The sequence below is a fragment of the Lissotriton helveticus genome, chromosome 2_1 (assembly GCF_964261635.1).
Source record: "Lissotriton helveticus chromosome 2_1, aLisHel1.1, whole genome shotgun sequence".
NCBI lineage: Eukaryota > Metazoa > Chordata > Amphibia > Caudata > Salamandridae > Lissotriton > Lissotriton helveticus.
Genome location: NC_136059.1, coordinates 90,026,978 through 90,044,683, shown reverse-complemented (window position 1 = coordinate 90,044,683; position 17,706 = coordinate 90,026,978). Strand labels below are relative to the sequence as shown.

Below are 17,706 nucleotides of genomic sequence, written 5' to 3'. Positions count from 1 at the left end.
GTGGGCCTAAAGAATTTTTTTTAAAAACCAGTCTTGTTATACAAAAGGGATTTATACATGATATGGGGGTCTCTGGTACATTACTGCAATCTGGAAGTGTGAACCTAATACAATAATAATAATAAAAGAAGGCTAACTGGTGAAAGGAATATGGAAAAGGGAAAATGGGACTAGGACACAGCTAAAATCCCCAATTACTAGGCACGATGCAGCATCAATCAGGGGAAAAATTAAGCCTTGTTTTCTTTATGGTACAAAGCCATACACTATTCAGGAAGCAGAACAAAACTGACTAATGTAATATAAAAATTAGGTCACAATGCACAAAAGTCACAGATCTATAATTTATCCTTACGTCCAATTCAGGATACATAATTTTAGGGCTGCCTGTTCCTTACAGGAAAGGGGGCAGTAATGTGACTGTAGGTGAAACCTTGTTTCCTGTATATCTTTTTTATTTTCCTTCAAATACCATTAAAGCCAAATTTGACATACACTGATGAAGTGTTGTCTGTCTTTCTGTGAAATTTAGTGTCAAAGCAAATCTACCCAACTGTTTGCAGGATACACATCGTCATGTATATCCCTTCACAACACAGGTAAACTTGTAATAGTATCATAAGCAGTAACATAAAACATGCAAAAAAAACGCACAAAATGGACATGTCAAGCCATCAGATATACTCGCTGTATATCAAGCACAAAAAAAAAGCATAGACAAAACAATAGCATATATAAATGAGCGGTGACGCATAATACCGTGTCAGGTTTAAAATCCTTACCCTCCTTTTTGACAGTAGATGACCAATTAGTTGATATCTGCTGTCAAATACAACTTTCAGACACACAGAACCAGCAAGAACAATTCATGATAGAACCAAATACACAAACATGAAAAATGCATGGACATTTCTTTCCAAAGGAGTTACGAAAAAACACATCTCATTTCAACCAACCAAACTCGCGTGTCTTGTCAGCCTTCAAATCACCCAGAACAATCCATGAATGATCTGCGGGCAGAAGCAGGAAAAAAAAAAAACACAACACACAAAAGAGAGACATTTTTCATAACAAATAAAATATCATTTATAACTTTTACTCAGAAGACAAAACATAATACACATTAACAGACACAAAAATACATTTCCATTACTTAACTGTTACCATCTTGTCAGTCACCTTGCAACATGAAGCCCTTTTAACTTTCCAAAAGTACAATTCTTTCACTGACACTCCATGTTAGCCTTGCCCCACAATTCGTTCTCACTTGGGCATGTAGCCTTCAACATTTGAATAAAGAGCTTCCTCTTATTTTCTGTCTAAAACTTAATGCAATGCCTCATTTTCTGTCAAATAAAAGCAACTAGCGGAGATCATTTTTTAGAGCAGAAATACAAATGTATCATTTCTGCAGAGCATTTAGCATGTGTTGGGACTTTCAAAGAAACCTTTTTCATATTTTTCCCTTTGGAATTAAGTTCTTTAATTTTGTGGAGAAACCAGAAACCCTTCCTTTTAGAGGCCTGTTTAGCAAGGTCATTCTGCATTTCACAGAGACAAGTCCTAATTTAAAAGGTCACAAATGTCAACATGACAGCCTCCTTCCATTGTTTACAGGAAAACTAAAGATAGCATCTTAGCGCAACTTGAGCAGCCTGTTCTCCTAGCCCACAGCTTCTTCTAGCCCCCACTCTCTGCTCATTCTGAGGCTGACAAAGGCAAAAGGCCTTCCGGATTCCTCCTAACCTGCAATAATTCACTCTATCTAAAACACATGTTATATATATTACTCCTGTTAGGGGCTATAATTTATTTCTATACTTATATTATTAAAACATTTACTGTGAATAATTCCCAGAACATAAACACACATACCAGTTTTTAGAACAAATGCTTGTTTGCAATGGTACTCATTTCATCAACCTTAAATAGATGAAGGTCTCAGTTAGGTCCAGCCAAAGTTAAAAACCTTCAACCCTGATATTAAACTCAAACCTCTGCACCAGGCACATTGGCTCACTGAGCCTTTAAACGCAACCCCAAATGGGAACAACCTGCAAATTTGTGTTTTATACCTAAATGTATGCATTTACTGAAGCCTAAAGCACTTTAAAGCTATTTTAACCCCTTGCATGCTCATGACGGAACGGTTCCGTCATCAGCGTCGGTGCTCCGGTGCTGATGACGGAACATTTCCGTCATGAGTCAATATGATTTATGACCCTTCAGCACTGCAGCGAAATTCGCGCAGCACTGAAGGGGTTAAATGGCAAACATACCCAAATTCGACTTTGATGTTTGGGGCACTTAAAATAAATATCCTATACTTGTGATACATATTAATCATCCTCAGAATGTTCTTTACAAATTACAGAGATTTTTAATCAGATATATCCCATGTAAATCTTTAGAAAAATGAGTTTTTTTACGTCTGCGCTAAGTGAAATTCTATATGCTAATGTTCTCATTATGCGGTATAGCACAACTTAAATTAAATTGTAATGCTAGGATGTCATAGTATGAGCATTAAGCTTCATGAATAGTAAAAAACGAATTTTGTAGCACTTATTTTTAATAATTATTTTTAATAATTAATATTTTTTTTAATAAACCCAATTATTTTTGATAATTCCACATACAAGAGCAAGCTGCATCCCTTGCCTATCATTTTTTGACGCATTCATTTATAAGCCCAAGCACAGACGCCTAACTTGAAACATGACAAAATGTTTGCGCAATTTTTTTCTTTCTAAAAAGGACAATTTTATTTAGCAACAGACCCAAGAATATGCTTACAAAATGTTGCTTAATAGACTGAAAACATCGAGAAAAACCACGAACAGACATTGAGCTCATTTCAGACATAAACAGAAAGGGGTCAAAACACTCAGGACACACAATACAGCGCGCTTTAGCCATGCATCTCGTGAATAGCGCCATCGCTATGTACTTACAGAAATTGCACTAATGGGAAACCCACATAGACATTTAAACACACATTTAACCCACAAATCAATACTCAGGACAGAAACCAAGGACAGCCCACAGACTGTACTTAAACCAAACCATTTGTAAGTACTAGTTGTAAGTCATTTTTACAAGAAACGCTTCTCAATTGTGTTTCAAAAGACTGCAAAAACAGCCCAACAGACTGATGTATGTCCAAGAAGCGAAAATACACTCAATTCACTAGCTTTGGCTAGCAGAACACCAAACAAAATCTTTCTGCATATCTTCATTCATAAAACTGCGCAGAACGAAGGATCCTTGTTTTGTATTATGTCATATTTTAATTCCCTGGGGATACAAAATCACCAAGGAAGAAATATGTTTTTAAATCTAAACCTATTTAGATTTTCCCTATAGGGGAAGCCGGCTAATCCAAACGTATACAAAGTTGGCCAACACAAAGCTCCAAATTTGCTAAGATCAGGCATCTTATAGCTCACTAATCTAGCTTCAAACTTCAAGGGGCTATCTCTATCGATACACTCGTAAATATACAAGACCCTCGGTTTTTGAAAATTGCAATCTTCAAATAAAAACTAAGGACCAAACAAACTAAGAACCAAACTAAGGACCAAGCAAAACTAAGAACCAATCAAACTAAGGACCAAAGAACCAAAAACTAAGGACTCAAAGAACCAAAGAACAAAGGACTGGGAGCGACCCACTTATACTTAACTCTTAAATTTACTAATCAAAAGGTTATCCAAATTCTAACTGTCAAGTTCTACATGACCTAACGGTGTTTTTTAGAATACTCTCGCCAAAAAGGTTCTCAGTCAGGAGTGACATCATGTGGAGGATCAAAATCAGGAAGATCAGAAATATACTGGGCTGCAGAATCAAAGAATCTCCAGAATCCCTGTGCACAGAGTACCTCCTTAGTAGAATCCTGTTCTGTCCTCCTCAGTAGATTTCAGTCCTCTGACAAGATCACTCCCACAGAAAGTCACTTCTCTGATGAAGCCCACGTTGGACGCGCCATTTGAAGAACTGTAATCTTCATTCTCAGGGAATACTTACTAATATAACAAAGAACTTGGCACAGAAGCTGAAAATATGAAAAGACATCTTTATTAAATTTAATAAGTGAGGCCACGTCACACAGAAGCCGTAGCAACTGAATGAGGCAGTCTGCAGAGTACAGAAAGCAGAGGCCTTTTATATGTTTAGGGTTACAAACTTCAGCATACAAGTAAGGGGCAGTCCTAGCTTTTGCAAGCATGCAAAAATGCCTAACATTCCTTCTTACACAATCCGGACAAACCCATAATAAAAGGACCACAACCCATATCATAAACAGACCATAAAAGAAGGAACGGAAACAGATAAGAAACAGGATAAGGGGTGTGTATGTGCATACCAAACTTTACAATCTCCTGTGCTCTGATCCTTAATCTTGATCAGCTACTGGGCAAGGAACTGGCCTAACAAGGTCAGCTTCAGGCAACAGGGCCAGTTCACTCAGGTCATCTAAAAGTCAGCTAAAGTCATCGGCCTATGTGAGGGCAACCACAAAATGGCTGCCATGCACAAAATGGAACCCAAGGGTTCAGAATTCACGGAACCTCAGGCTAGTCCAGAATGTACTTCCCAGATCACCATCTCGCCCTCTTTTGGAAAAGCTCCATTGGCTGCCCATCCGCCAACGGATTAAATTTAAAACATGCTGTGTTATTCACAAAGCTCTCTAAAATATGGGCCCCCCTTATCTGGCGGAGAAGTTTATTCTTTATGTTCCAGCACATGCTCTCTGTTCCAGTAATAAATCTCTTCTCCAAGTTCCCTCCATTAGAAGGGTAAGATTGGGAGGAAAAGCTCTTTCGTACCTTGGCCCTCGCCTCTGGAAGGAGTTTCCCGTTACTCTTAGATCATGTGCAGAACACATTACTTTTAGAAAATTGTTAAAAACTTTTTTGTTTCAAACTCAGTGAATATTTTAGGACCATCATCTCTCCATCGCCGTCCGTTTTGAAACGCAGAGAAACTCCTTCAGGAGTCGATTCTAGCGCTATATAAACCCATAAATAAATAAAATAAATAAATAAACACAGATTTGAGTAAAAGAGGCCGTAGAGGAAGTACAAAACTTAGAGGAACAGAATGGGGAAGTGGGTCAGAGGGGTGAGGAACTGGATAATGAGACTAGGACTGAAGGCCATGTGGGAAGACCCCAAATCCTTAACAAAAGATGCAGTACCTATTTTAAAGGCGAAGTTCTGGGCTTATACCGAGGACTCATGCTATGTTGCTGCAGCACATGGCTCCCTAACGGGAAGGTTTTTAGAGTTTAAAAGTATTTCTATGTTCAAGTCAATAATGGACGGAATTGAACGTCCACATGCACAAGCACTTAACCTACATTCTATGTTCAGAATTTCACCGCTGAGCAACATTAGAGGCAGATGGACATGGGCCACTGTAACTCTGATATGCCCTGCATGTACTCTTAGCCCTGAATCATTAGATCACTATATGTTTTTTGCTCCTACTATGTACAGATAAGGAAAAAGTGGCTTATACCTCCATGCCGGATGTTATAGTTTAGGTGACCAGCAGATGTACTCCGAGTTTTTAGGTCAATCAATCACTCAATCAATCATAGTATTTATTAAGCGCACTACACGCCCGTGAGGGTCTCAAGGCGCTAGGGAGGGGGGGAAGCTGCTACTCTTCGAAGAGCCAGGTCTTGAGAAGTCTTAGGACTTAGGAAGGTTAGGAGGTCTTTGGTCTGGCGCAAGCGGATGGGGAGGGTGTTCCATGTCATGGCGGCGAGGTGGGAGAATGATCTGCCACCGCCGGTCACTCTTCGGATCCGGGGGACGGCCGTGAGGGCGTGGTCTACGGTGCGGAGCTGGCGAGTGGGGGTGTAGAGGCTGAGTCGGCTGTTGAGGTACGATGGTCCGGTGTTGTGTGTGTGGGTGAGGAGTTTGAAGGTTATCCTCTTGTTGATGGGGAGCCAGTGCAGGTCTCTCAAGTGGGGTGTGATGTGGCTGCAGCGAGGGATTTCGAGGATCAGGCGTGCGGAAGTGTTCTGGATGCGTTGGAGCCGTTTCAGGAGTTTGGCCGGGGCTCCTGCTGTCATATAGTTACTGCTTACCTATATACCGTGTTAAGTTAGCATGAGCTTATTAAATGTTTAAACGCCATTTTTCCTTTTGCTGCTTTTTGCACACGACACATAATTGTTGTTTTAGCTTTCAACCTAGAAGAGCGTTGAGATTTATATGAGAATAATATGTTATTGCTCTGATATCAGCTTTGCTTTGTAAACTGTCTGCACAGTGATTGCTGAAGCCTCCAAGGATAACGCAACACAGTGTTGTTGTGAGGTCTGATCTTCGCACCTTCCTAGACATAACATTAATGCAGCTGCTGCCAAAATCTGGCTTTACGCGCGTTTTATATTGCTTTGCTTAGAGCACACGTTACACACTTGATGGTGCTTCGCATGCAGAGAGCTGGTGGAAGATGATGGGATCCTCTGCCACTGAGATTTTGAGGTATGGGCCCGCCCTGCTAAAACCCAAAGAGACCTTCATAGATATAATATACTATGCCAGTTAGGGAGGGTGAGAAATAGGTGTTGTTAATTCCTATTCATTTCAGCATTTTAGTATGCTATCACCATTCGCTTTCTATGGATTAGTAACTATGCTGATAACTTTACTTCTGATAATATGTTTGCTTGTATTGTCTGCGTTTGAGAACCCTGCATTAGTAAATAAATATTTCAAATGTGCATGTGTCCTCTTTTACTCCACGTTCTGGTTTGAAATGATTGCATAACGAAAGAGTGTTCATGTGTTCCACGATACCTGAAGTATTCTAAGTTAATTTTCTGGTCTGTCTAAACGTTGGGAAGTTATACTGACCAATGAGACACTGTACCTAGCTCGGTAAGGGGATTTTGGGTACTGAGGTGAGTTTTGGGCCACCCTAATTCACTGAGGTTCCAAATCTCTATGCACAGTTCTGTAGGAGAACGGAATTCCCGCTACACTGCGTAGAGTGCGTTTACCTAGTCCAGTCTACTGCTGACGAGGGCCTGGGTGACCGTTCTTCTAGTTTCGGTGGGGATCCACTTGAAGATCCTGCGAAGCATGCGGAGGGTGTTGAAGCAGGAGGAGGAGACGGCACTGACCTGCTTTGTCATGGAGAGGGTGGAGTCGAGGATGACCCCTAGGTTGCATGCGTGGTCGGTGGGTGTAGGGGGTGCTCCTAGTACAGTCGGCCACCAGGTGTCGTCCCAGGCCGAGGGGGTGGATCCGAGGATGAGTACCTCGGTCTTCTCCGAGTTCAGCTTTAGTCGGCTGTTTCTCATCCAGTCGGCGACAGCCTTCATTCATTCGTGGAGGTTGGTTTTGGCGGTGTGGGGGTCTTTGGTGAGGGAGAGGATCAGCTGGGTGTCGTCGGCGTAGGAGATGATGTTGAGGTTGTGCCGTCGTGCGACGTGGGCGAGCGCTGCCATGTAAACGTTGAACAACGTTGGGCTGAGGGATGAGCTTTGGGATACGCCGTTGATGATCTCGGTGGCTTCGGAGCGGAAGGGGGGGGAGGCGGACGCTCTGTGTTCTGCCAGAGAGGAAGGAGGTGGTCCAGTCCAGGGCCTTCTCTTGGATTCCGGCGTTGTGGAGGCGTGTTCGTAGTGTGCGGTGGCAGACCGTGTCGAAGGCAGGTGACAGGTCCAGGAGGTCAGATTTAACAAATCGGCTAGTATTTGCCATTTCACGATATCTGCTCTATACCTGGCGTATTAGGTCTAAGCTACCAACTGTAAAGTAAAGTAGAGGACAAAGCAGGATAAGGCATAGCTGGGCAACAATACATTGAATCTTTGAATAATTTTTCTCTGCTTTTTTAAATGTTAATTGATTAGCAGTCTTCATTCACTTTTTAGCATTTACATTTTTTATAACTTTGTATGTCATGATTATTTATATTACATTGTTTATTGTATTTTATAAGAAAAATTGTTGTTTATGAGCTCGTGAATTATCTATTTATTTGATTGACTAATAACTAACAGTCCACCATGGTATCAACAGTGGTAGGACCTGGCGATATAGGCCCGTCTTTACTTGTATTATTACGCACTTCCAGACACAGTCTCCTCTCTATTAGTGGAATTTCAGTTGAAATAATCCCCATGGCCCTCTGTAGCATTTTGTTAATGCTGACTGGCTGTTTTTCACTCCCGCTGCAGCAGCTGTGGGGGTTGGATGGGAATATTTGCACTATCAACCTGCTGTGAGGGGTGTTTCTGGGATCATTGTCTGTGGATCCTGGGAATAGAAATGTTTTGTCTACCACTCGGAACACATAAACATCTGGCTATTACATTTGGTGGGTACTTTGATTTGGCCTGTTTTTACAACGCTAAATTGTATTAAATTAACCTTTTTACGCTTACATTTTTTTAAATTGGCTTTCTTTGGGTTTTCTAAATCAGCCTTTTAAATAGCTTTTACTTTGATTTTAAAGTATGATTTTTAAAGATTTCCTTTGCATATGCTGTTGCATTTTTATCAATAGGATGTTTTCATTTGGATAGCTTCTTAATCAACTGATGTCTTAGGAGTGGGTGTCATGTGTTCAAAGTTAGGCCTGGAAGGAAACATTGCCGTTTTACATGTGCACGGGTCTTTCCTAAAGTTGCCTTCACTTTCACACATCAACTTTTGACACACATTTGCATTGATGACTGTTTGGATTAGTTTCTTGGAAAACTAACCTTGCTTACAGAATCAACTTCGCAAGAACACTATCATGCTACCTTGACACCATGTACAAGGTTTATGCAAATGTGCTTGGTTTTTTTTGTACATATGGTGACAAAGCTATGTATAAATCACAAACAATGGCATCCTGGTCAAGATCTCGGCCCAAGGCAAGGATGCCTTTTGTTATAAATAAACATCCGCTTATGGCTGTTGGCAGAGGTGCACTTCTGCTGTCATTGTGAGGTCCATACACATTGGTGCTTCGGCTCAGCAGCTTGCAGATATATCTGGAAGGGGTGTCCAGCTTGTGACCAAGACAGGAACCTACATTGTTTCCAATCAGGTAATAGGATTGGTTGATCCTTGGCAGAACACACACATACACCCTAGATGCTTAGGTTAGGGAACGCATCTTAGGAGTATGTCAGATTGTTATATTGTGTTATATGCATGCTGTCTTGCTTTACACTCCCAAATAAAAGAAATTCAGCCCTCGTAAACAGAGGCACTCCCACATAAAGCAAGAGATCCTTTGATCAAGGTCAGAGTGAAGGACCAAAACACGTTGGGCATGGTAACCGTTCTTTAGCACAAATAAAGAATATTGCAGCATAACCCCGGTGAGTGCGTTCTCCTCTTTATCGCACTCAGAGCGAGACTGTGAGAAAACAAAAGTACATATAGATACGTGTGTGTGTGTGTGTGTGTTTGTGCGTGTGTGTGTGTGTGTGTGTGCATGCGTGTGTGTGTGTGTGTGTGTGTGTGTGTGTGTCTGTCAGAACAAATGCAAGGGAAATAGAACACAAGCAAGTAATAATAATCATACTGGACGTCCATTGCAAGAAATAGGAACTAAACCCTATCAAAGGAAAGCATGGACATCTATACAATATATTCACAGACTACATCAGATGATTATGACACACATATAAATGAATACCAAGAACCACTGAATACCTGAATGTGCACACAGACAACCTCATACATCACAATACCATTAACCAGAAAAAATACCTCACCGGCTACAACAGCTTCATCTTAGCCCACACAAGGCTGGGGATTCCAAATCACAGTCCTGGGGTTTAGAGACTGCTCAAGCTGGGAAATGCAACACTGAGTAGACACGTGTATCCCTTAGGACTAAATCCGGCTTCCAAGCCAAGAAACCCCAGTTTTATAATCTTAATGTATGAGAAGGCATCCTCTACAGCAAGGAAACGTACTGGTGCTGGCTGAGCTCCATGCAAGCATTCCAAGGAAAAGGAGTTCTCATGTATTATGCTGCGCTCCCACACATTGTAGCTCCTTATCTTAGTGAAGCGAAAGTAGAAAACATCTCCAAAAGTACAGAAAACAATCTTGCACCACTGCCTACAGCACTATATTCCGAGACGGAGAAGTACATACCACACCTTCTCTCTCTCTTATGCTATCAAACGCTCACACACATCCTGGCAAGGCTGTTCTACTCTGTGAAATACTCCCACTCTACAGTTTTAAGGAGATTGAAAGAAATCATAAGTCCATGCAAGTGCAGAAAACATGATGTCGAACATTCAAGATAAGAGTAAATTAAAACACCTAAAGTCAATTAAAACAATGGTAGTCAAAGGTCATCACGTGGTCCCAAATCTTGGGAGTGTCTATAGCACTACACATGCGTATGCATATATATCTTTAAAAATAGTTTCAACACGATGGGGTACTTTTTATTGTGTTTACTGTCCTGATACTTCTAATAACTTTCATTTGCTTCTGTCTATTGATCATCGCAGCACATATATTTAATACAAGAATCGCGTTGGTTCAATAAGCATTAATGTGTATTCTTTGTATATTTCTCTGAAAAAAACAAGAAATGAGTGACTGAGCAAAAGGGTTCTAGATCAGCTACCATGATTCCTGAGGGATCAGGGTTGCCCTGTTCAGTGGTTGCCAGAATCATTTGCTGCCTGTCTAGCTTTAGGGGTGCTTGTGAGCTAGCTTGTCTATGGGACGCCATATTCCGGGGGGTGCTCTGAATCAGTCTGGCACTATCCCAACGCCCACAAATGCGCAGTTCCTACTGAATAGTGAAAAATATATGACAAAGCGTACACGTTAATTGCATTAAGAAGCATTTATAAAAACGCTCCAACATTGGCATGTACGCCATATACACCTTTATTTTTCATCTCATCAAAAAATCCATGATTTTTAGAAACTCAAAGATTCTATTTTCTTCATGCGTCTTGAACGACAGTCCTATTTTTATTTTCATGGCATAAACATTCCAGCTCTCATTAAGGAAACAGGTGAAAATGCCTCAGCTTTAAATGAATTAGCAGGCCTTGGCACTCGAACACAGAGAAAATCCACACCCAACCTCATTTTCTAGCACGATGTGAAGCAAGATGTTTCTGGCCTCGTGACACGAGGCATTTTGCAAAACCACGCCCTCCTTTTGGATCTCCGCCTCGCATCAGATGCCACATTGGCAGACCAGTTGGTCATGGAGAAGGAAACAACGTTTAAAATGTATTTAAGATGAATGCTGCTCAGCTGCGACGATTAAATTACAAAATGAAAAGCTTCTCTGGTGACCTGTGACGCGGACGTTCTTCGAGCTCCAAAGACAGGCGCATCATTCCTTGGCAGATCAGGCATACTTTCCGCCACAAGGGGGCGTACGCCCAGGCTCTGCTGGCACCGTTGCAAAGGGTGGGATATGCATTCCTATGTGGCCTGTATTTTGCTGTTGAAATATGTTACATTTGTAGAAGCAAAGCACAATTCAGTCAGCACTTGATTGGAAGGCGTGTCCATTCACGTAAAAAAGTATCTGTCAAATCACCCCATATACGAGCAAGGAGACTTGCCCCATTCGAGCCTCCTGCTGATTTATGTGTGATTAACTAAACAGCCTCGGCTTCCGTTCCAAAGCGGACGCCTGTGAGGTTCTGCTGAGGTTGGTTGTGCATAGGGTCTTTCCAGTGTGTGTTTTGTGTCTGAGTTGTTTGTTGGCCTCTTTTACATGAGGGTTTATGGCAAAAACGTGCTTTTCTAACCTTTTCTGACAGATGCATTGCTGTCAGGTTCAGCATTATATTGTATCCCCACGGCAAACACTGCCACAGTCTAGTGCAGCTGGACCAAAACCGTTCTCCTGTGTTCATGGACTTAGTAGTAGTGATTTGCAGATAATGATAAGTGCATGCCTAGGTGCCCCCACCAGGAGCTGGAGAAGGAGGCAGAGCAGGAGGCCACCCAGCTGATCTTCACATTCACACACCAATAGGATGGCATCCCTCACATGCCATAAAGAATTGACATTTCAGACTGTACAGCAGCTGGCCTCGACACATCTCCCTCATGTACAATCCATACACAAACTGAGATGTAGAAGCAAAATCCAACAGACACACCCTCCCTGCCTTATTGCCTCGCTCGCTTGGTTATTTATTTCTGGCTCCCAGTTCAACAAACATGACCCCTGTGCTCTGTGACTGGCATGGTGGTGGGACTCTTTGCCTTTGTGCAGTTAGGTTAGCATGTAGCTCTAGTGATGCTAGGTCATTGGTTGGTTTCCGGTTTCTGATTCCTACACATAGATCGTGTTCTTACGTATTATGTACATGAACCGATAGTTCAGGTTCCACATTTTGAAAATGGGGTACTTTTAGTGCTGTTAGTTGATAGCAGATACTCCTGTCTATTCCAGAGGTAATACATTCCCTGACACTTGAAGACCACTCTTCTGGATTACTGCCAGTGATAAGTTTACCATCAGTGGTAATCATACTGACGCCTTAACTGCTTTAAATGCTGAAGTGACGTGTTATTTTAGTATTATTTTTACCACAAGCAGACATTACAGCTGCCTATGTAGCATGTCACTATAGGAATTACCACAAGATTACTATACAGTAAGCTGAAAAAGGTAAAAATAAGTGGTAAGTTGCCACCAGAGGTATGTCACGGGGTAAACATTATAATAATCAATCCGGGGAGCTGCAGGAGATCCAGAAATCCATATACTTAGTCTGATTGCCCCGGCTCTAGGGCCAAGATTAGGTGGATCTGCTTTTATTGAGCAGACCTCGCTAGACTGCAGAGGCGCCCTGGACAGCAGGCGCGAACCCTCGGGTACCATGCCGCGTCATTTACAGGAGACAGGTAAGGGTTTGTGTGGCATAGAGACACGCAAGACATTTTAGGCCAATAGGCAGAGTTCCTTTATTATCTATGTAATATTTCAACCACAAACAAATGAGTAACAGTGGACACGAAACATGAATTATCGAAAAGAAGAAAACGAAATTGGACATGCCATGCCTTTCAAGGCCAGAAGAACGTCACTGAGCTTCAGAAGGTGTTCAGAATTATGCATCTTTAAAAAGGTTATTCCCTGAAATATCAATGTCATGTGGAATTTTTTAAATGATATTCCCTCTTAACTTTAAAGAGAATGAGGGCCCAGTGAGGATACAGTCAAGGAGATCTCCCCATGGGCGTGTCGAGCGAGCGGTGTGACCACACGCCATAGAGCAGGAGACATTTATCTGCCATAACAATCACTGGTGAATTGGCAGGTGTAGCGTTTTTGACATTAAGAGGGGCTGTGGGGGTTGGGCCGGACATCACTTGCCAAGTTGGTGAGAAAGCAGGATATTGGGGGACTGACCGGGCTCCTGTCGTGCCCTGTTGGAGGATGTCTCGGAAACACCACGGAGTTGAAGCTCTTTCCTGACCTCCCTCACACCGGTTCACTCTACACCAATGAGATATGTATATACTTGGTGATAAGAGCTGATGCCAGTGCAAGGGACACAGGGAAACAAAACAAGGAAAGATGGGGAAGACACAGGAATCTGAAATCCAGGATGCGAAGAGAACTGGTCAGCACTCACTATCTCTTCTGAACCCCTCCTGTGAATACAGAGAAAGAGATTAAGAGAGTGTTGTAGTATATCTGTGAATGTGTATGTCATGAACAGAAATACTTGGTACCTGGAAAGTATTGGCAGTGCTTCTACCTATATGTGACTTCACTTCTGTTGTCTTCACAGAAAGGTAGGTAGTGTGATACATATGAAAGAAGATTCCTATAAGATAGGGTTCATAGGTGAGCACACAGAGTGTAATAGTGTTAGCTATATGTATCGTAATCCGTACATGACAGTACCTACTGTTTCAAGTGCCTTGAGAAGAATGACTCCCTGTTTCTCCACAAGAAGTAACTCCCACATCTAATTAGTAATTCCCTAGAGACATGAAAGATATGATCAGTACTCCTTTATAATACCCTTTATAACTATTGACCTTTAGGATATCGAGAGTACCTGTCTTGTGTCAGCAAAAGAAGGCTTATAAACAATCCTGGAGCTCCAATACCTATTCTATGATGCTCCGATAAACAAATGAAAAGACACCTCTGCTGCAAGTAAAACTCCAACATAAGCTCCGCAAAGAGTGTCAACAAATACGCAAGAAACAAAAAAACCCCAGTGATGTCTGAGCACTGGAATGTAAACTCATCCGAGTTTACTCTTCAATAAACTAGCACTCGTACTTATCTGGCAGGAGGAGTGCGCGAGGAACAGGAGACTAACAACGAACCGCAAGGATATTCCGGCGAAGCCCGAACGCCACCACCGTGACCCGGAAGCGATGCTGAAAACCCGGAAGGAACGCAAAGCATCGTATCTGCAGAAAGGGAGAACTATATAGCGGTATCGCGCATGCGCTAGTCTTTGCGCATGCGCTCTCCTGACCTTAATGATTTCCGCCAACCAAGTTTTTGCCAACCACGTCTCCATCGGATCGGCAGGCATGACAGCTCCCTATTAAAGTTCAGTTTCTGCAGAACTTTTCAAGGGTTTTAGGAGAATGGTGTTATTCTGGTTTTGAAATGGTGGTAATGAAGTTGTGCATGGTTTGGCTATTTCTCTGGGAAGATATCACAACTTCTAGGATCGCGTTGTCGGAGGGCCTGATGAGACGAGAAGCACAGTTAAGGCATGATGTGCTGGGCATTAGCTAGGGCAAACCAAAACCTAAACTGGCCAAATAGGTAGGGGACTTTACAGTATGAGAAGTAGTTAGAGATGTGTTATGCCCTTTATGTTTCAGTATTTATTCGAGTATCATTACAGCATATCGATGGGTATTCCCATCTGCTAACTTCATCATCACTATAAAGAACATTTTCATGAAGCTCCTAGCCTGCCCCCTTGGCCCCTTTGCATATCGCTCTCCTCTTCCTTAGCAAGCACCGCAAAAATCTGCTCCAACCTGAGCCACTCCTCTACCCTTAAAAATAACTCCATACCTTTCTGCTCCCACTTACTCTGTACCTTCGTCTCCCCAGCCCTTCTGTCGACTCCATGCTGCTCTCCTAGCTTGAGTGCCGTACTCAACTGCACTCTCTTAAAATCACATTCTGAATAATTTGAATAATTGACTGCTAGGCTCCAAAGTCTTGTAAATTCTCTACACTACACTATACTCAGTTTCTCCATCCCCTCAACCACCATAGTTGGTATAAACAGCTGTCAATAACACATGATTTGTGATCTCCAGTAACCAAGTATGGTCTGTTTTGCTGCTTTACAGTAGGAGAGATATTAATTTTCCTTCTCTGGTATAGAGCAGGTACACCCCTTCAGATGGACAAACCAATAGAATTACCCTTAATGGCTTTGCCAGTTCCTTGCCTTTTATGTTGCATTCTCCAACTAGTGTTTATTACAAGAAATGCTTTAGAGTATGGAAAGACCCCAATATGTATGTGTGAGCATATTTTTTTCTCGACATCCTTGCCAATATTTGTAATTTTGCGATTGGTCAAATCTGCAGACCCTCTCTGACGTGTAGTACCACGTACATGGACTCTTAAGTAGCGTTTCTCTTCACCTCGTGTGTTGTGAAGATGGTCAACTTCTTCCTTCTATCTCAATTGCCATCTAGGGTTATAAAAAGTTTTTCCTTGCCAATGGTTACCTCAACACCTCCTTTGCAATTTAGTAGCCTGTTAGGAGGGATGCAGCGCGTCTCTTATTGTCTTTTTGTAGAAGCATTGTGTCAAACCTTGTTAGTTTCCTGTTGACTACCTCCCTCTTTTCTGGGACCAGTCTCCAATATCTGATCTGAAGGTACATGAATCTTGCTCTTTCCAGGAGGCAACCGTATGCTCTCACTCTTTCAAAGGGTTTGATTAACCCACCTTTCAACAAGCAAGCAGATTGTTACAGTGAGACCAGAGCTTCCGAATAATGTTTTTGACGCGTTCATCAGCATTTCAGCTGTTGAGACGCATGAGGTGTGCGTTATGGAGGCTGCCATATCCACAGGACGACTGTGCAACACATTCTTTCCGAACTGGTTCTGTGACTGAGGCTGAGAGTTTGGGATCTCCCAGGTCAGACTGGGTACATTGGGACATGGATGTTGGATTGTTGCAGGAAATATTAGATCTTATGGGTTTTCTGTTCATGATTTCTGTTGTGTAATGTTTGTTTTTTGTCTGTTACTTGCAGGTTGTGTTCCTGGGCCGACATTGAAACGGAATTCAGTTTGGATCGTGGGCCATTCATATATTGAATTGGCAGCTAAACATGCAGATACCAGGCCTTTTGGACGACTGCTGGGTCTGGATGGACGAAGGACTACAGTTCTATGGTGGGGCCTGAGAGGCATGAGATGGGGTCAGCTGCTACCAACATTGGCCGAGTTGTCCATTAGCAAAGGTTCTCCTGATATTTTAGTCGTTCATCTTGGTGAAAATGATTTAGTTCAGCTCCCCGGCATAGCGCTGACAAAAGCAATTAAAGTAGATTTGTCATGTTTGAAAAGAGTGTGGCCAGGTACACACATTATATGGACAGAGCTGGTTCAGAAGGGAGTTTGGAAAGGCGCAAAGAACCCGGCAGCGATTGACAAGGCGAGACGAAAGGTTAATCATGAGATAACAGGCTTTTGCACGAAGGAAGGATTTGGAATTATAAAACATGCTGACATTTCCTACAAGAATTTTACATTGTTTAGGTCAGACGGAGAGTTTTTGTCGATTACAGGGAATGAATGTTATTTGAATGGGTTGCGGAATGTGATCTTAGCAAGGTTTGATTGTTTTAGGGATTAAGAAAAATGCTACCAGTTGTATTTTATGCATTTTGTTATTGGTGATTTTTCTTAATAGCTATGTGGGAAGGGCGGGAAAACACCCTTTTAGGGATTTCATTGTTGGCGGGTATCTTTTTGAGTACAGAGCAGCCATTGGATTATTACTGACTAGGCAAATCCATCTCAAAAGGGGATTGTGTAGGAAAGAGTTATTTAGCTATGAAATTTTGTCGAGGAAGGGAAGACGGTTGGGGCAAGGAGTCTAAGGAGTGGGTCAAGAAGACCTGCATTTGGAAAGGAAGGGGAAAACGTGTAGAGAGCTTACATGGCAGAATTTGGGTTCTGTTTGAGGCTTCGGGGGTTTGAGGGGGGCTCGGCTCTTGTGTTGCCAGGGATCTTAAGGGTGATTTTTTTTTTTAAATAAAGGTTTAATGCATTTTAGAGGGTTTTTTTCTTACATTGTTGTAATTGTTTTCTACTGTTATTCACTATTAACAAATGCAGACCTGTCCTATTAAAGTATCATTTTCACCTCCTGTCTGTGGTCTGTGGTTATTGGCCCTGCCTCACCCAATCTGGTGCAGTCAAGTAAATGAGGTTAGGGAAATAGGTATTGGGTGGGGCTTGGTTTAGAGCTGTATAAATGCTGCATGGGATTGGACCACCTCTTTCTCATACCTCTGTGCTCCTTTCGGGCTGGTTAAGGAGTTTCTTGTAAACCAAAACTTTTTTTCTGATTGCTCCTTTTGGGGGGGTGGGAGATGTGGGTTGTTTTTTTAAATGGATAGAGAGTTGCCATTTTTTATGTTTTTATTTCTCTTTTGTTTTTAACAAGTTGGTTAAAATGGCCGTTTGGGAATATTTTTGATGCTAG

At 42.1% G+C, this 17,706-nt stretch overlaps 1 protein-coding gene across 2 annotated transcripts in view; it reads left to right on the top strand.

Annotated features, from left to right (window-relative positions):
- Nucleotides 1–17,368, top strand: part of LOC144817736 (uncharacterized) — a 624,365-nt gene extending 606,997 nt beyond the window's left edge. For both annotated transcript variants that reach the window (XM_078674509.1, XM_078674510.1), the window contains exon 5: nt 16,247–17,368. In XM_078674509.1, the coding sequence (XP_078530635.1) occupies nt 16,247–16,851 (605 nt within the window). In that variant the 3' untranslated portion in view covers nt 16,852–17,368. The remainder of the gene's footprint in view (nt 1–16,246) is intronic.
- The last annotated feature ends 338 nt before the right edge of the window (nt 17,369–17,706 follow it).